The sequence below is a fragment of the Strix aluco genome, chromosome 2, assembly GCF_031877795.1.
Source record: "Strix aluco isolate bStrAlu1 chromosome 2, bStrAlu1.hap1, whole genome shotgun sequence".
NCBI lineage: Eukaryota > Metazoa > Chordata > Aves > Strigiformes > Strigidae > Strix > Strix aluco.
Genome location: NC_133932.1, coordinates 61,703,233 through 61,722,683, shown reverse-complemented (window position 1 = coordinate 61,722,683; position 19,451 = coordinate 61,703,233). Strand labels below are relative to the sequence as shown.

Genomic DNA, 19,451 nt, shown 5'->3' with positions numbered 1-19,451 from the left:
TCTTACGTGGTGCTCTCTCTTGGCACAGCATGGGTAGGAGGCCACCAACTCAGATCAAAACAGCAGCATTTTACACTGATTTTAGTACTCCTAAGTGCTGTATAACATTCATTATCTTTCTGACCCTTAAGACAATCTCCTCAAAGCCATTCCTACCTGTACACCTCAGTCATTTAACAATTGATAAAAAGTACATTAAACCTAACACTGCAGTTTCTTAGAGAAGTGACTGACATCTGCGGATAAGTAAGACTGCTGAAACCTTGGTGTTAACTATCAGGAGTCATGAAAGTCCTTCTGGCAGCTTATTAATAGATTCCCTGTTTCTTCCCTGTATCATCAGCTACCTTACTAAATGCAAGTTCAAGCTGCCTACTCTGTGATGAACACATGACACAGGTTTGTTTCTCAAAGAAAAAGGATTAGACAAGCATGTCTGAGGTGAGCCTGAACATACATTATCCGTCCAGTGGGACTCTCCTGCCCTAATTCATGGATTAGATAGCTGTGTTTCAGCTCACCCTCTTAAATATGCTCTATCCACTATGAAATGTATAATCGCTTTTCTTAGGAAAACCAGGAAATTTCCTTTCACAGATAGGTGAGACTAATCATCCTCTGAAAATGCCTGTTTTTCTACTGATTGGGGAGCTCAAGGTGACTAGATGATTCGAATGTCTAATATTTAGGTATCTAAAGTTAGGGCGATGAAGCCCATTTGTAATGATTCTGTGGTTTCTGTGCCCCGCCCCCATTTCTGTGTGATTCTCCTTTGCCTTCAACAGAGAGACCGGGGAATTGCTGTTCCTGGTTACACAGCAAAAGTTGCTAGGTAGAGTTAATGCAGGACTACCATTTTTAAGTCACCATTATATTACAGCTTTGCAAGATGGTGTACAAATTTTATGCACTCTGAAAGGAGGACACAAATAGAATGGTCATCATAATTTGCCACGGAAAGTTATTTGGGACATGCAGGTAAATCTGGAAAAATACATCCAGAAAGCACAGCCAATGTGGGAAGAACACATTCAAAAATTAGACACAGTAAATTAAGTTAGTACAGGGGAAAAAAAATTCTCTCTACAGTTAATGAAGATTTAATAATGTAAATTTACTAATATAAAGGGCTGACTTTGTCTTGTTTAGGCACCAGCTTGACAGGATCCCTTGGGAGATGGTCCTGAAGGGTATAGGGGTCCAGGAAGGCTGGGCACTCTTTAAGAAGGAAGTGTTAATGGCTCAGGAGCAGGCAGTCCCCAGGTGCTCTAAGAGGAGCAGGCGGCAGAGAAGACCCCCCTGGCTGAACAGGGAGCTTTGGCTGCAACTCAGGGAGAAAAGGAGAGTTTACAGCCTTTGGAGGAAGGGGCTAGCCACTCACAGTGATTACAATGATGCTGTGAGGCTATGCAGGGCGGAAATCAGGAGGTCCAAAGCCCAGCTGGAAATTAATCTGGCTTCAGCAATCAAAGACAACAAGAAATGTTTCTATGTCAATAGCAAAAGAAAGACCAAGGAGAGTCTCCATCCCCTGCTAGATGCTGAAGGAAACTTGGTAGCAAGTGATGAGGGGAAGGCTGAGGTCCTTAATGCCTTCTTTGCCTCAGTCTTTAATAACAAGACCACTTGTACTGAGGGAATCCAGCCTCCTCAGCCAGATGATAGAGACTGGGAGAACGACTCCCCCGCAATCCAGGAGAGAGTCAGTGACCTGCTACACCACACAGACACACACAAGTCTATGGGACTGGACGGGATACACCCGAGGGTGCTGAAGGAGCTGGCTGGGGTGCTCGCCAAGCCGCTTTCCATCATTTACCAGCAGTCCTGGCTGACCGGGGAGGTCCCGACAGATTGGAAATTGGCCAATGTGACACCCATATATAAGAAGGGTCGGAAGGATGATCCAGGAAATTACAGGCCTGTCAGCTTGACTTCGGTGCCCGGGAAGCTGATGGAGCAGCTCATCCACAGTACCATCTTACAACACATGCGGGACAACCAGGCTCAGTCAGCATGGGTTTATGAAAGGCAGGTCCTGCTTGACAAACCTGATCTCCTTCTACAACAGGGCGACCTGCTTATTGGATGAGGGAAAGGCTGTGGATGTTGTCTACCTTGACTTTAGTAAGGCCTTTGACACTGTTTCCCACAGCATTCTCCTGGCAAAACTGGCTGCTCGAGCCTTAGATGATCGCACGCTTTGCTGGGTAAAAAACTGGCTGGATGGCCGGGCCCAAAGAGTTGTGGTGAACAGAGTTAAATCTAGTTGGTGGCCGGTCACGAGTGGTGTCCCCCAGGGCTTGGTTTTGGGGCCACTCCTGTTTAACATCTTTATTGATGATCTAGACGAGGGGATCGACTGCACCCTCAGTAAGTTTGCAGATGACACCAAGTTGGGTGGGAGTGTTGATCTGCTCGAGGGTAGGGAGGCTCTGCAGAGAGATCTGGACAGGCTGGAGCGATGGGCTAAGGCCAACTGTAGGAGTTTCAATAAGGCCAAATGTCGAGTGCTGCACTTGGGTCACAACAACCCCCAGCAGCGCTACAGGCTTGGGGAGGAGTGGCTGGAGAGCTGCCAGTCAGAGAGGGACCTGGGGGTGTTGATTGACAGCCAGCTGAACATGAGCCAGCAGTGTGCCCAGGTGGCCAAGAAGGCCAATGGCATCCTGGCCTGTATCAGAAATAGCATGGCCAGCAGGGACAGGGAAGTGATCTTACCCCTGTACTCGGCCCTGGTGAGGCCGCACCTCGATTACTGTGTTCAGTTTTGGGCCCCTCACTACAAAAAGGACATTGAATTACTCGAGCGTGTCCAAAGAAGGGCAACGGAGCTGGTGAAGGGTCTGGAGCACATGTTGAGGGAACTGGGGTTGTTTAGTCTGAAGAGGAGGAGGCTGAGGGGAGACCTCATCGCCCTCTACAGCTATCTGAAAGGAGGTTGCAGAGAGCTGGGGATGAGTCTCTTTAACCAAGTAACAAGCGATACGACAAGAGGGAATGGCCTCAAGTTGCACCAGGGAAGGTTTAGACTAGATGTCAGGAAGTATTTCTTTACAGAATGGGTTATTAGGCAGTGGAATAGATTGCCCAGGGAGGTGGTGGAGTCCCCATCCCTGGAGGTGTTTAAGAGTAGAGTCGACATAGCGCTGAGAGATATGGTGTAGATGGGAACTGACAGTGTTCGGTTAATGGTTGGACTAGATGATCTTCAAGGTCTTTTCCAACCTAGATGATTCTGTGATTCTGTGAATGGAAACTTCATGAGAGGGACTGAAACAGACCTAACTTTCAACCCTTTCAGGAAGCATACTATGATGAAGAAATTTTGGCCGTGGTTTTATAGGAGATAAAAACTAATGATCATAACAGTCTTTTCTGAATTAAAAAGTAATTTAATTAATAATCCAGATCATCATTGTTCCAGTTGAAAGATGGAGGGTGGGGGGGGGAGTGCCAGCCCTCCAAAAACATTTTTTAAAAACAAAACAAAACCCCACATTAAATACTTCACTATCCAGGAGTCAGCTAACACATCCAAAACTGAACTGAGAGAGCTCACACAAAGGGGCTTAGCTGTCTAATAGCTCTTCCCAAGATTTTGTGCAGGGTGGCTCAGATGATGTACTACCCTTCGCTTCTGTCCAGGCACAAGTACTGTTAATAGCTGTAACATCATCAAAAATTGATATAAAAATGATTAAGCTAGGACAGCCAAGCAAGCTGTGTCTCTTTTTCTTACAAACTTTTCTATCTTCAAGGATTCTTACCTTTGTGTTCAGTGAGCAAGTGCTGAAGTTCTTGTTTCTATTATTCATCTATCATTCTGTTAACCTCCACGATTATCCACGTCAAAAAATTGTTTTCTGTACATCACGTTTCCTCTAAACTGTTGTTAAGCCAGAATGTAGGTAAAAGCATCACCAAGAAGACATAGCTGAGTGTCACTTCCCAAGGAGCAACACAAAACCTACAGGCTTTATTGGCAGAAGTTAATTAAGATTTTAAAACTCAGCCCCATTATTCTTCATGTCTTGATTAGTGAACAGGTCCAATTTTCCTCAGTTATGCCCACTGTTTAGAAAGTCTTTTCAGTGTAACACCCTTAACACCACCTCTTCTACCAGTCAAACATACCAGCTTTCTCCAGAACAACTGAAAGACTCATTTTCGACATTAATGAGAGAAGATGGGTTTATAATTTCTCAGGTAACTGGGCTACATCAAATGATTATAGAACAGCTTAGGCTGAAATGGACCACAGGAGATCTCTGGTCCAACCTCCCGCTCAAAGCAGGGCAGCTCTACACTCAGTTCACCTTGTTCAAGGCTTTTTTCTCAGACCTTGAAACCTCCAAGGACAGAGATTCCACAACCTCTAGGCAACCTGCTCCAATGCTTAATTATCCTGAGAGTGCAAAGCTGCGGTGCATTACCACAGACACCATGCCCAGGGGACTAATGCTTAGTGTGTATGTATAGTGGTGTGCTTTAATCACAGAGTACGTTGAGGTTGTGTGGTAGCCAAGCACATTCTATTCAAATTTTAGTCAGATACATAGTACTTAGAGGTACACTTTTAAAGTCTGTGACAGTTACAGGTGTGCCGACTTAAGGATTGAAAAAGTCTGACTCAAACAGCTTATAGCAGCTTAAAGAATAGCATTATTAACTTTATGAATAAGTATGAGATGAGAAACATCTGATTGCTAGAATAAGTCTCCCTCAAAATACAAACCTGTTAAGCATAATGGCAAGCTTCATGTCACTATGGAAAAGAAATATTCTAAATTTATTCAGTTGTTGAATATTTTGCCTTATCTCTAAGTGTCTGTACAGATGACATCAGTCAAATTTCCATTCATAAAAACATGCTAAGAAATCAAGACCCCAATGTGGTAAAAGCCTGACATTCCTCAATTTTGTGCAGCTGAAATGCTCTGTAGTAAGCATGTTTCTCACAATGAATTGAATCACAGTGGCACTTTTGCTTTACTCAGTGCTCAAAGAGCAAAGTAACTTCTGATTATGTAACATAAGACAGAGTCTACCAGGCAGATACAACTCTCACTCTTGCTCATCAACTCTCTTTAATTTGCTGAAGTTGGTGATTCAGCATAGGCATGACCTCTTCCACACTGGTTTAATCAGACTTATTGCTGTAGAAGTGTGACAGGCAAGAAACTGACAACTGATAGAGAAGAAAGATAGTTTGAAAATGCAACTTTAATCTCCAGGAAGACTTCCACTACAAAGTACACTTTAAATAGAAAAAATAAATACCAATGAAGTATCAGGAAAAATAAATATTAGAAGAGGTGACATTAGTGACAAATTACTTGAAGAGATGGGATACAGTATATACTTCTCCAATTAAAAACTGGAACATGAAGAAACTTCTATTTTTAATTTTCATAGGAGAATTTATACATAAATCCTAAAACTCATCTCAAGTAATGAGACAGAAAGTATATATGGCCATTTAAGCAGATTCAGAAAAATCCCCAAACTGACAGGAACCAATAAGAACAGCTGTCAACTGCAGCCCGTGTGGGTACATGCTGTGGCTAGAGGTCAGAGGCTGCTGAAGTTTCTCCGTGACATTATAGCTGCTGTAGGAACATGTTTGAACTTTGTCCTATTTTCACTTTTGCCTGCAGAAAGAGTGCTTAAAAAAGGGTATCCTGGAGATGTTTTTCAGTAAAGCGTCACAGAAAAGTGAACAAGAGGACCAGCACCCTCAAATTCAGACATATGGTATTCATTTTTATTTTTTCATTTCTGATAAAAATGAGTAGTAACGACTGAATACACTGCAGACAGAGAATTATCTTTAAGGTCCAGGAAAAAAAAAGGTATTCCTGTGGCTCATAAAAGACTGCAGTTTTACCTTGCCGTGCTATACAGCTATGTCAAGTCTAAGCTTAATACGGTCTGCAAATTAGCCAAAAGAACTGGACATGAAGGTATTTAATACACAGGAGCTTTGGCCTGCCCCAGACACTTTTTAAATGCATAGGACTCACTCCTGCAGAAGCTGCAGTCCAACTTTTATTCCAAGCTTGTAACAACTATGCTTCAGATAAAGGATCAAAATGATATTAAACTGACAATATGTGCTGGTTGACGATGGGTATATTGCATGAGTATTGTAAAAACTCAGCATCCCAGTTTGCTTATGGGCACACTATGGTGACAGATTCTTCTTGAAGCACAAAACAGCATCTAGTAAGTTTCCTGTGATTTTAATTTCCGTATTTGTGAATCCATATTTCTCCAGTAGCTGTTTATATTCTGAGCCACTTCTCTGCTTTCCTTCAGTCATACTGAGGGACTGTAGTACAGCTCTAAGAGGGTGAGTCTTCTTTTCGTCAAGCACAATTTCTGCCACTAGCAAGGCACTTCCTGCATTTCCAAAACAACCAAAAATGGTTCAGTAAAGTACTTCTAGCTTCAAGTTCTTACTGTTTTGTTCAGAGAGTTATAGAGGACCCTCAGACTAGTGTTTTAATGGTCTTCAGTAGAAACCAGCGACAGAACTTTACTTTCAGTCATCTCTTCCTGGAAGCAACCATTAAATTGTTAAAAGGAAAGGGGACTTTAGAGCACTGTCTCCACTTCAATGAAGTTCAGGTCACTTCCTGACTACGCTCAGTCTTATTTACATTTGAACCAAGCAACTCCTGTAAGCATCTGTCATACCCCAATCTTTGCATATGGTTAAGACAGCCACCCACAATTTTCTTTCAGTTTATAAACAGGATTATGCTTTATGGCCTAGTCTAATTTTGAATGCTCCCCTATGAAACAAACTTCATAGCTACAGTTAATCCTGTTGGATTAAGCAATCAGTTGATTTTAGCAGTCAGGCTTTTCTGCTTTTTGTCTTCTTTGAATTTTAATACTGTCCAAATATGAGTCAACAGTGGGCCCTGGCAGCCAAAAGGTCCAACCATGTCCTGGGGTGCATCAAGCACAGCATAGCTAGCTGGTCCAGGGAGGCGACTGTCCTACCCTACACTGCACTGGTGTGGCCTCACCTCAAGCACGGTGTGCAGTTTTGGGTGCCTCAACATAAGGAGGACATCAGACTATTAGAATGTGTCCAGGGGAGGACTACCAAGACGGTGAAAGGCCTCAAGGACCACACTTACAAGGAGCAGGTGAGGTCACTTGGTTTGTTCAGCTTGGAGAAGAGAAGGCTGAGGGGTGACCTCATCACAGTCTACAGCTTCCTCAAGGCAGGCAGCAGAGTGGGAGGTGCTGATCTCCTCTCTGGTGACCAGTGATAGGACACGAGGAGATAGAATGAAGGTGTGTCAGGGGAAGTTCAGATTGGACATTAGGAAAAGGTTCTTCACTGAGAGGGTGGTCAGTCACTGGAACAGGCTCCCCAGGGAAGTGGTCAGGGCACCCAGCCTGTCAGAGTTCAACGACTGTCTGGACAACACTCTCAGTCATATGCTTTAGTTTTAGATAGTCCTGCAAGGAACAGGGAGCTGGACTTGATTATCCTTATGGACCTCTTCCAGCTTGAGATATTCTGATGCAAATGTAGGAGAAAGCAGATGAGGCTACGTATTTCTCATGAAATCAGTAGCGCTGAACTCCAGTTTACCATATTCTGGGCACTACTGAGATAGCAAAATGATAGTAAGACAAACTGCTTCTTCTTGATTAACCTGAAGGAACTTCAGTTAGACTACTTGTACATATAGTCATAAGCACATGCTTAGTTATTTGACGATACAGGACTTAGTAAGAAAGACTGGGCATGGCAGAGATAGGGGAGATGACGTAGTTGTATGTGAAGCCTGTAACTACAGTAAGGGCCTATTTTATGTAGTTTTATTACCAGCTTCATTTCCTTTCTTCTTAGTAGGTGTTACCATAATGCAAGCATAGACATTCAAGCAAAGGCTACTATGACTGGACAGAAAAATATGCTTTTTTAGTATGAACTTCTTATGATTACTCATTATGTTTATGCATTAACATGCACCTTTAACCCCACAAGATGAAAAACTTACCTGGTTTGCAAACAGCTGATATCCTGCTTAACAGCACATGTATCTTTTCATCAGGCCAGTCATGAAGAACACGTGAAAGGATGTAAAGATCTGCCTCTGGAAGATTATCCTTGAAGAAGTCACCTGTTGGAAAGCAGAGTTAGTACATTCCTACAGAAACCACAGAGTACACTCTTACAGAGTGAAATGAAAATATTGCGGAGGAACTAGAAGTTTCAGCAGATGTAAAGAAACAAGAATGAACAGGTATAGCTATGCACTGATTTGCAGATAAGGAAAGCACAGTCAAAGAGCAAATCACAGTTAAGAATTCTGTAACACATAAAAATGGAGAGAAAGCCTAAAGTAAGGAAAGAGACAATCCTTTGTAGCCACGATGTCAATCTTGCATAGAAAAGAAAAGCCTGAGACAAAGACATGCAGCCTCTACTCCCAGTGGTGCTCAAAAATTACTAATTCATACTTCCTTATTTATCCACATTCTCCAACCATAGCCAGTTTGGTTTTATCCCTACAGGCTTGAGAAATACAATGTCCCCATTTAGCATGGGTGAGCCTACGCTGCCTTGTACTAAGACACATTTGGGGTTGAAGCAGGGTAGCACACCATTTTCTGCAGCAAAAGAGCCTACTCTGTGCTCCAGGATAACAGAATAGGACAAAAGAACATGCATTACATTTACCTGATACAAATGTCACTGGAGCCATGTGTTGTCCTGATGGCTGAAAGTAAGAGGTGTTTGCAATGACTTCTGGAAGGTCAAATACTGTGACCTTGAGATTTGGGTACATTTGTACTAATTCATGAGCCAGAGCTCCAGTGCAACCTGTTGAAAGTTTAAAAAAAAAAAATCAAATCTTCTCTCCCAGCATTTGCAGACATTTTTAAAGACAAGTCTGTATATAACATTAAAATAGAGACATCAAATCAGAATTAGAGGTAGACAGTCAGCTCCACAATTAACATGGGCAACAGCACTTCCTGGTGGATAGAGCAATGCTTTCAAGCTCGAGGAACGCAGGCATGACTCCTTACTTTCATAGAATTGCTAATAAAACTTTTGATACCAGTACCTCAGGGTTTTTTTGGGGATAGAAGAACATTAGTGAAAAGGCAAGGACTTGTAATTTGTGGATGAAAAGCACTAGAACTATTGACCATTTACAAAGCACTAATACATGAAGTTTGACACATGCTCTCCAGCATGGTGAAGGATAAGGATGGTAAAATCTTGGAATCTCTGCACAAGTGGCAAAGGTTGCACCAGTATTGTGTTAATTCCTCTGACATGCTGTCCACCTCCCCAGGCATGGAGTAAAGTGTTCTTTCTTCAGCAGATCTTTCCCTATGTAGTAACACTCCTTCTGTGCAACTCCAAGCACAGGGCAAAAAAGGACACTAACAAGAGTTTCTTCAGGTATATCATTGGTCTTCAACATTTTGGTGGTCACCTTGGATATTAATAATTACACCAATACACAAAAAACAATTCTCAAACAATCAAAACTTTTTGTTCTAGCAGTGCAGTGTTTCAAGTTTGACACCCCGATATAGAAGGATTCAGAAATAAATCCCTCATTACTTTTGAAAATCCTGGACATGCCAAAGGACAGCAACAGCACAGTTGGAAATGGAGCTCCCAGCCCAATATTTTATCAGCTGAGCCACAAACCATCTTGTTTTCTGTGTTGAGCTGTGTCAGTATGTAACTGAATGTGACAAACATTCACTTATTTCAAATTACTCAAATGCCATTTAAGTAACTCTGCTTTCAGTTATCTGCACTCAGTCCTTTTATTCTGACTTTACAATACCAGAAAAATAACAGTTTCAGTAAAAGTTACTGCAGTTCTAATAAAAAAAATATACGTTTTAAGTAATAAAATATGGAACGGAAATCAAGCTTTTTCCTTTTAATTTGTATACAAGTTCAATTACAGGCAATACCTCCTAAATCACAAGCAGATTTAAACCGTGAAAGATCAAATGCTGTAGCCACATCTCTGGCTGTCAGGTGGGCAATGCTGTGCATGGCAGCCATAAAACGCTGCTTTACCTCCTCGCTGTGATAGTAGTCCTAAGAAGGGGAAAAAAGCACAGTAATTGAAGTTTATTTTCATTACTTAACTAAAACTATGTACAACCAAGGCAGTAGGTGCAAACTATTAACATTAGAACTCTAAAATTAAAAGATGAGTTAAAAGTGTCATTGACAAGTCGCTCATCCAAATCCTTTGCCATTTCACTGTAGCAACAAGCAGATTTTTGCATCCTCTCAAAAATTCTGATCACACAGAGTATCTTCTGCAGGGCATCTCAAAGGACATACACCTGGCTGGTTTGAACCTGGTCTTGGTGATGTCCCAAGGGCTGTTAAATTCAACACTTCTGCCCACTGAAGGTGGCGTAACATAGCAGAAAGGGGTAATCTGAGAAGTGCTTTTTAAAGATATATTGTGCCTTTGATATACATTTACTAACACAGCAATTTACTTGCTCCACAGCAAGATGTCTCTAGACTTTAATCTGTTTGAAATGACAGAGTTTTTTCTTTCAGACTCCTAAAGTGCTCCTCCTTGATATATTCACAGATTGCTTTCATTTAATTCTGACATTTATTCTCCCATGATGGAAAAATAACTGTATGATTGGACCATAACTTAAACCAGAAACATTAAAGCTCAAATGGGGTTTTTTGATTAGGGGAGAAGCAAGTATTCAGTACCAGAACCTCATGCCTTTACCTTTTAAAGGATACATAAGCCTGAATCCCTTTATGTCTCTTTCATACAGATTTCATCAGTTATGCCTGGCTTTACAACTACCATGAAGTGGAAGCATTTCCAGGCTGTGGTATGCATAGTGCCATAGGCAGCCCATATATTCTGCTTAGACTTACCATCCTGTGCATATGTAGCCCAGGCCTGAACTGGTAGTGACTCCTGCCACAAGCATCACCCAAGCAAACTCAAGCTGGTAATCCAGATGTTTAACAAAGGATGAGAACCAGTTCACCTATGTTAAAACACTTACTTTGTACATAAATTTCAGCACCTACTGCAGCAGTTATCCTAAAGCAAAGTATCTAAACCCTCTTTAAAAAGAGCCTTTGAAGGATTCCTAAAGGAGGCTCTGTCCACCAGTAATGTAGGTACTAACATCAGGCTAACAGGACATTCTTAAGCCTCCAAAAGCCCTTATTTCCTTTAGGAGACTGGCTTCATCAGCATCTAGAAGTACAAATTCAGAACCTCAGGATGTAGTCTCAAGTAGACTTTAAGCCAGCACTGCTGTCAGAGATGAAGTCCTGACATATTCTCCCACTCACTCCACAAGCCCTCTCCTTAAACAGGACAAATATTTATGCCCCTCAACCTGCTTTACCAGGTGGATAATTGACAAGTTCGGCTAGTTATAACCCTAAGTGATTCTCCAGTCTGAACATATCCCCTGGGCTAGCATTGGAAAAGGAATGCTACAGAGATGGAAACAGATAAAAGAAAAGATTACAATTCTTATCAGCAATATATACCAGCTTGAAGAATATACAAACTTACAAACCTTCATAAGAGATTAGAACCCTTCTCCACTGCATCAACACAAAGCAACTTTGAAAACAGATTTGATTACACAGTCAGCACAGATTGAACCTGGATGCACATCAATACCAAGTGATTGGCATCCAATATGGAGCAAGTGCATGTGTGATAAGGTACTATTTGGTGTTATAAAAAGGAGACATAAATGTAAATTGAACAGGCCCAGAGGTTGTTCTGTGAGTGCATTAGCTGGATGGACAACACTTTAGCCAGAGAATTTTCATCAGCACTCAAATTTCCCAGTATATTCTGTGATTGCTCCAGCACTTTAGAGCTTAAAGTTGAAGGGGACAGAAGTCTGGGATCAGTGAGTTGCATTGTGTTTCTATGATTTCTGAGACTGACCAGCTTTCTTAGATGGTTTAGTCTCCATTTGCCCCTAGATCCAGTTCTGGGCTCCTCACAGCTAGTTTTGATACTAATAAGGACTTTATACTACCTTAAATAAATCCTCTGCTTTCTTTCCAAAGGCTCTATGGTTCTGCCTGCTGCCTTCTTTCACAGCAGACTCCAAGTTTGTGAAGAGAGGCCAAAGGTGGTCATTAGAGTGGATAATGTAGCCATGAAGTGAGTATTCACCATCTGAAGTCAGGTAGGCATTTGCTGAATCTGTATTACTGTAACCTTATGGGAAGAAAACAATTGTAACCAGCTTTGTTGCAGTACTTCACAACTATCATTTAAAAACTGAAGGCATGTTTTCTTGTGTAGTTGTTAAATAGCTAGCAAATCCTGAACTTATGAACATACTGTTTTTGTGCAAAGACTTCTATGAAATAATTCTGAAAGTCTTCTCATTCTTAAAGGAGTAAGTACTTTGTTTATAAAAAAAATTTCTATGCTGGAAGATATAGATAGGCACCGATTATTTTATTATTTTTTAAACCAAAGTACCACAGTCACCTAATATTCAAGGGAGAGTATTAGAAGCTCCTCATTCTTGACTGCATTTTTCTTTAGATTATGGCTTCTCCTTCCCTTAAATTCAACCTTTCTGCAGTATGTCTTGCCTTTCGGGCTTTGTCCTTGATCTTGTCCTCTAACAGAGCTGAAAGACCCCTTTATTTCCTTTTCTCAGCACTTGACCATTTTAAGTCTTACTGTGTAAATGATGCATACAGAAACTTAGAACTACACAGTGCAGACTGAAAAAGTTGATCCTAATACTGACTCTTTCACCTACATACACCTTCAAGCACTGTTTCAGTTAGGGGCACTAAAAGTTAAGCTGTTGTCCATGAAGAGGGACACATTCCAGAGCTCTCCTCAAAACCCTGATTACCTACTTAAGATTGTGACTCTGATTGCTGCAGCAGGGAATAGAATTTGGTCTTTATTTTAGATAGAATCATAAACTCATTTTGGTTGGAAAAGACCCTTAAGATCATTGGGTTCAACCATGAACTTAACACTATGAAGTCCACCACTAAACCATGTCCCTAAGCGCCACATATACACGTCTTTAAATACCCCCACGGATGGTGACGCAGCCACTTCCCTGGGCAGCCTCTCTGAGTGCTTGATAACCCTTTCAGTAAAGAAATTTTTCCTAATACTCAATCTAAACCTCCCCGGTGCAACTTCAGGCCATTTCCTCTTGTCCTATCTCTTGTTACTTGGGAGAACAGACCAACACCCACCTTGCTACAACCTCCTTTCAGGCAGTTGTAGAGGGCAATGAGGTCTCCCCTCAGCCTCCTTTTCTCCAGGCTAAACAACCCCATTTTCCTCAGCTGCTACTCATGAGACTTGCCCTCTAGACCCTTCACCATCCTCATTGCTCTTCTTTGGACAAGCTCCAGCACCTCAATGTCTTTCTTGTAGTGAGGGACCCAAAACTGAACACAGTATTTCAGGTGCAGCATCACCAGTGCTGAGTATAGGGGGACAATTACTCCCCTAGTCCTGCTAGCCACACTATTTCTGATGCAAGCCAGGATGCTATTGGCATCTTGACCACCTGGGCACACTCATATTGAGCCAGCTGTTGACCAACATCCCCAGGTCCTTTTCTGCCAGGCAGGCTTCCCCAAGCCCATAGCGTCACATGGGGCTGTTGTGACTCAAGGGCAGACAATACATCTGAGCTATTACGCTGCTCCCTGGGACTGTCCACGCAACGTATTAGAAGTCTGGTCAGTACACCATGAAGCAATCTAAGGATTCCTCTAAGGAAACCTGAATGTGTTCCTGAGGTAAAGCCTGTCCCAAAATTAAACAATTCCAGCTACTAATAATGAAAGCAAAGCAGCAACAATTCATTCTCCTTTCCCCCCAACCCAAGTTACCCACAATATCAAGTCAGACCCTCTGAACTTCAAAGCATCTTTCAGTCCTGCATGTCTTTCAGTACTATATGCAGTTGCAGAGAGGAGAAAGTAGTCACCTTGTGGTGTCTTCTCCAGTAATCCAAGTGCAGCACATGCATCAAGGAGTCTTTCTGTTCCACACACAGAGGTTCCAACCTCATTTGCAATATCCACAGCCTTCAGTGGACCTCTATGTTTCAGATGATCAAAGATCTTCAGCTTAGAGGCTACAAACAGAGCCTACATGTAGGAAAAAAGTTGTTAGCATGTTGTGCTTAAAAGACTGCAGTCAAGAAACAAAAGAACTATACCTTTTGCCTAGAATTATTCTACACAATTACTGTTCTTTAAGAAGTGCAACACAGTTTAACAAAACTAAAAACTGCTATGGTACGTTTCCTTCCCTCTCAGAGGATTTAATTATCTTAGCTAAGTAACAGAATTTTGAACAGAGGTTCAAAGAGGTTTGAACAAAGGAACTCAAAATACTCTGGAATGCAGCCTACAGATTTTGTAGAAAGACGACCTCTTTATTCAGATATTTAGCATATCCCCATCTGTAAGATTGTTCCATAAGGTCAAACATTCTTAAGCATCTGAACCAAGGCCAAAAGATCATCATCTGATTTACCCAAAACATAAGGAACTGGAAAGCTCTACTAAGGCTTTGTAACAGCTTCAGTTGCTATAATACTGGTCTTTGTTTAATAAAAATAAAGGAAAAAAATAATAAAACTTCAAAGCGCAACTGCACTACATGCACACCTTAGTAGGACATGTACAAATGGAATGAGGGAGAGAACAGCTCTCAGCAGAGAGTACAACTTTCAGTATTCTGAAATTGTTAAATCACCTAAGCCCAAGGAATTTATGTAGAGCACAAGAGTGGAAACACACACAGCTATCGGAGAATCCATTTGTTTGCAACTGCAGTAAACTATAAGATACTTAAAAATCAAAGCCAGTCAAGGAAAAAAAATGGATTGACATGCTGTTTAATAAAAAATCAAACGGAGAAAGAGATCAACTTTGAGAGGTAGGTCTGCTACTTTGTGTCTATATGTTTTATCATCTTCATCCTCTTTTTACAGTTTCCTCTGTTATTCTAAACAGAACATATAGCTAGGATTTATTATAATCTGGGCTGTCACAATACCGAGCCACTCGGAAGCCAAATGGTGTAGACTAGATGCAAGACCTACCCAATCTTTGGACTGACACCACCTGGAAACTAAGAACAGGAAAGACAAGGTGAGAAGATAGGGTCAAAAACTTGGCTGATTCAAATCACCCTTTCTACCATTCTGTAATTCTCAGTTCAAGGGGAAGGGAGGCAATCAAACAAGAAAAAACCCCAAAGGTCTGAGTACAAATCAGACTATGCAAATTCAGAACATATTGAGAAAGTATGATTTAACCCTGAACAGCAGCTGTTCAGAGTAAAATAGGTGGCAACATCTTTCCCTGCAGGAGATGGCACTCTGCTTTATGAAGTCCTTGAAAAAAAACACTCTAGGGTCAAAATTGAATAGAACTTGAGAGTTTTTGTGAAACTAAATGCTTTTGTGCTCTTATCCCTATTCTACAAGTGGAGAGATGAGTTTTGTCAGATCACAGGAAGCGTTCATTGAAACTGGTAATTAATTTTACAAAATCCAAGCCCCAAGGAAAAAACCTTCCCACTAGTTCAACACAAAACTAAGCACTTCATACTATGACTTTACACAGGATTAGTGAGAAAAGAAAACTTCTGCTTCTATTTACAGCCTCCACCATCTTTCACTGCACAAAACTGAATTCGGCATCACGTCACTTCAAACAGTGTACATAATGCACAACAAAATGCTGATGATTTTCCACAACAAAATGCTGATGATTCTCCATGTGTTTTTTACTTAAATGGAAGGAATGCTAAACATAATCTCACCCATTCAAATGCATCAAAATTTGCTCCCTATGGATACACAAGGAAGTTCACAAACGCAGCAATCTCAAGGCTGCTTTATTCCAAACCTCTCAATACTGCTTTGCATGCCTGCAAGCAGCACACCCACAGATCCCGTAGTGACCACACTATGGTTTTCTTCAGATCTGAGTACAACTTTCCGCTGTTTCAGCAAAACCACTGTCCGCTGTCTTGCGTGTTTCCCTCCATCCTGTTGTATCTTTAGTTTTGTCATTTCACTTCCACTTCAGCAGTTTTTTCACTCTTCCTAAAACTTGAATGACTTGATGGAGATCAGTGATCTATTAAAATGATTGGTGTTCCATTTCTCCTTCACCTTTTTCACTATTGTCTTCACTACACTGGAACTGTGAGTAAAAAACCTGGTAGTACTTAAGATGTCCAGCTACTCATTTCTCACACTTGGCTGATACACAGAGCATGTGACCTTCTGTTGGTAAGCTTTTATGCGTATGTCTCCATCAGATACTGCATGGAGATTATCAGCTAAACATAGCTAGAACATGAAACATGGCATAAAAAAATAATCTCCTTGCAGGGCATTAGAAAACTAAAGCCTTTCACAGAATTCAAGCATTAAAGCTAGAAAGGAAATAAAATATATACAATTCTTGTCACAGTTTTAAGTCAAATAAGCTAACCATATTAAATGCTTTCTTTGTAGAGTATATAAAGGTAATTTCCTGCCTGATTGTGCTCAGTTAAAAAAAAAAAAAACATTTTTCCTCTCAAGAGACAAAAATTTTTAATCAAATTGGTAACTGAAATTTCATAGAACAGATAAAAGCAAATACCAAAAACCCCAATGTTTGCACTGTACCAAAAGCTTCAGCTATCTTAGATTTTCTGGTACTTCAGTGGTCCTTTTTTACTAATTATTAATACGTTCTTAACCTGGCTCAAGTATTTCACATTACCTGTTATATATTGAAGTCCAGTGAAACAATTGTATCAGTCAGCAATGTAAGGAGTAGTTCCATTTTCTCCCTTACCTTTGAAGCTCTAAAACCATCCATCAGCTCTAGAATTTTAGATGGAAGTTTTGGTGCACTTTCCGACACTCCATTCTGATTTTCCAAAGGTACCATAAAACCAGTTCTGACACTAGAACTGTTTTCGGAATTATAAATAGCTCCTGAGGAACACATCCCACTGCTGTCCAACTTACTAGCACCTTTGTGCTCTGTGAAATTTGAAGAATCACTTTCTCCATCACTGAGGTTCTCAAAAGTATCCACAGAAGGAATAGAGTCATACTTTTTATGTTGTACATTATGTTTAGAGGGTGGATAGTACAGTTCTGCTAGCTTTTTGCAGAAATGATTCAGAGGAAATCCCACCACATTCAAGAAGTCTCCGTGGACATACTCAACTAACATTCCACCGAGGGCCTGGATTCCATATCCACCAGCCTTGTCCCTGGGGGCAAGAAAGCAAAAGTTACATATATCTAATTAAGATTAAGAGTAAAGGTAGCACAGAACACAAATAATCCACCAGGACCGCAGAGCCTGGAATAAAGACTAGTGTACTCAAATCAGAGGCAGATTAAATCTTCTAGTTAGGCTTAACACTTCAATTTATAAATCATAAGATAAATCAGTATTTCTACTACGGGTGAGTAGCCTAAGGTCTTTATGCTTCAGACAGTTCAAGTGCCGTAGTCACCTAACCAGAAGGTACATCAGCTGACTGCAGTCAGATTGTGTTGCCACAGGCTACCCAGCATTCTCCAAGTCCTGGCTACCAAAAAGGCAACAGCAAGCATCACTTGAGACCAACATTGCCACTAGGTCACCCAGATGCATACTGACCCTCGCTCTATTCCACAGGAGGCTGAAGGACCTTTAGGAGTAAGTTAGCTCCAAACGGAGTTCACACCAAAGAAAGCATCTTAGAACTCAAATGACTGTAGTACGCATCTTGCGGATCTCTGTCATTAGAGTATCTAAAATAAGGATCAGGAAGATAGGACTTTCTTGGGGAGGAACAACCTATTCAAATACAAAATCCACTTCTATCCCATTTAGCCCTATCCAATTCTTGCATAACCCTCTAAGATATGAGTTGCTGGTCCCACCACTCTGCTCTTAGATGTCATGGTAATACTAGTAATTTGGCACAGGAATGTCTTTTCACAGAAAGTAACCCTGGAAATCTAATTTGTCTTTAGGAGTAATTATGCAAATTCCACTGTGTAGAATGGAAATGCATGAAGTCAGATAAGCTGCAATAGACCCAACAATTTTACTGTTTACATTTAAGGAACAAGGCAGTTAGAAGTATCCTTACTACATAACACCCGAATCTGAAAGCCTAAGTCAGCAAGCTTTGAAACCAGAGGTCGGTCAGTCTCAGATCTATTAACTTAACATAGTATGGAATTACACAAACTATTTGTGAAAGAAGTTTACTACACAAAGAAGACACTAGATTTTTTCATCTTAAATTTGATCAGAACCAGCTCTTTACATTTCTAGAACTTATTTCTGGGTTCCCTTTCCAATAGCGTCCTAAGAGAAACAGAGGAATCAGTACCCCCGTAAATGGGATTTTTTGAATTGCTGTAAATGAGGGAATGGGGCTTTTCCTTTAATCTTGCATTTTAAGCACTACTGTATGGCTTTGTCATTGTTTAAATTATTCCTTTATAAAGACATACTTAAGACTTCCACCACCATCTAAACTAGGAATATTCTAATGACTAAAAAGTCTTTTCATTTTTAAATGAAGTAGCAGTCCAGCAGGATGAAGACATTCTGCTATATGCTGACAGGGAGACAAAAAACACTTTGACCACCATACTCCCAGCAAGGACACTAACAAAATCGGCCACATTTTGTTTGTTTTTATACAGAACTTTGTATCCTGGCATTGCATCCCGAGTAGGATTCTCTACTACAGGTACAGCTTCTAGTCCAAAAGCATGATGCTATGTAGTTAGTAACAGTAACACTGATTTTTCAACAAGTGTCTTCCATGCTAAATCTCAGAATGCATCAGTATTTACATAGCTCTCAACTAGCTCTGGCTAATCTGATTAGCTTTTGTAACTGGGTATTTTTATGAGCATAGCACTAACTTTAAGGCTTCATTTATAACACTAGGCATAGCATCAATTAGTTTCCCTCATAATAAAAAAAATTACAACTCACTTTAAAGGCCTTTTGACAAACAACAAGATCCCTGCTGCAACTAAAACATTTTTCAGTAACTGACCTTTGTAGAGGATATACGAGTGTGTGCAAATCCAGTGATTTAAAAACAAAACACCCCACAAACAAACAAAATACAGCAGGAATGTGTGCAATATCCACTATTTTTTTTCCTAAAAACCCCCACAAACAAACCCACACACAATACAATGGAGGAAAAATATTAAGAAAGAGGTAAAATAGAGGTAACTCTTGAAAATGCAACATTAAAGCATGTTTCCTTCATTAGCTGTAAAACTTGAACTTTAGTCATGACACAAAATAGTTTATCCATGTACATAATATCTGTATTGTCCTACACAGAGCCAATGAACAAAAAAAAATCACTGTT

At 40.7% G+C, this 19,451-nt stretch overlaps 1 protein-coding gene across 3 annotated transcripts in view; it reads right to left on the bottom strand.

The window, feature by feature from the left end:
• The window catches only part of ASMTL (acetylserotonin O-methyltransferase like), a 32,049-nt gene that overhangs the window by 891 nt on the left and 11,707 nt on the right, over window positions 1–19,451 (bottom strand). The window contains exons 7-13 of one of the 3 annotated variants that reach the window (XM_074814944.1): window positions 16,898–17,324; window positions 14,017–14,179; window positions 12,070–12,254; window positions 9,979–10,108; window positions 8,714–8,857; window positions 8,031–8,153; window positions 3,488–3,889 (exon numbers count right to left, since the gene is read on the bottom strand). In XM_074814944.1, the coding sequence (XP_074671045.1) occupies window positions 3,885–3,889; window positions 8,031–8,153; window positions 8,714–8,857; window positions 9,979–10,108; window positions 12,070–12,254; window positions 14,017–14,179; window positions 16,898–17,324 (1,177 nt within the window). In that variant the 3' untranslated portion in view covers window positions 3,488–3,884. Of the gene's footprint in view, window positions 1–3,487; window positions 3,890–5,208; window positions 6,406–8,030; window positions 8,154–8,713; window positions 8,858–9,978; window positions 10,109–12,069; window positions 12,255–14,016; window positions 14,180–16,897; window positions 17,325–19,451 lie in introns of those variants that run through there. The other 2 variants (XM_074814942.1, XM_074814943.1) reach the window with 2 other exon arrangements.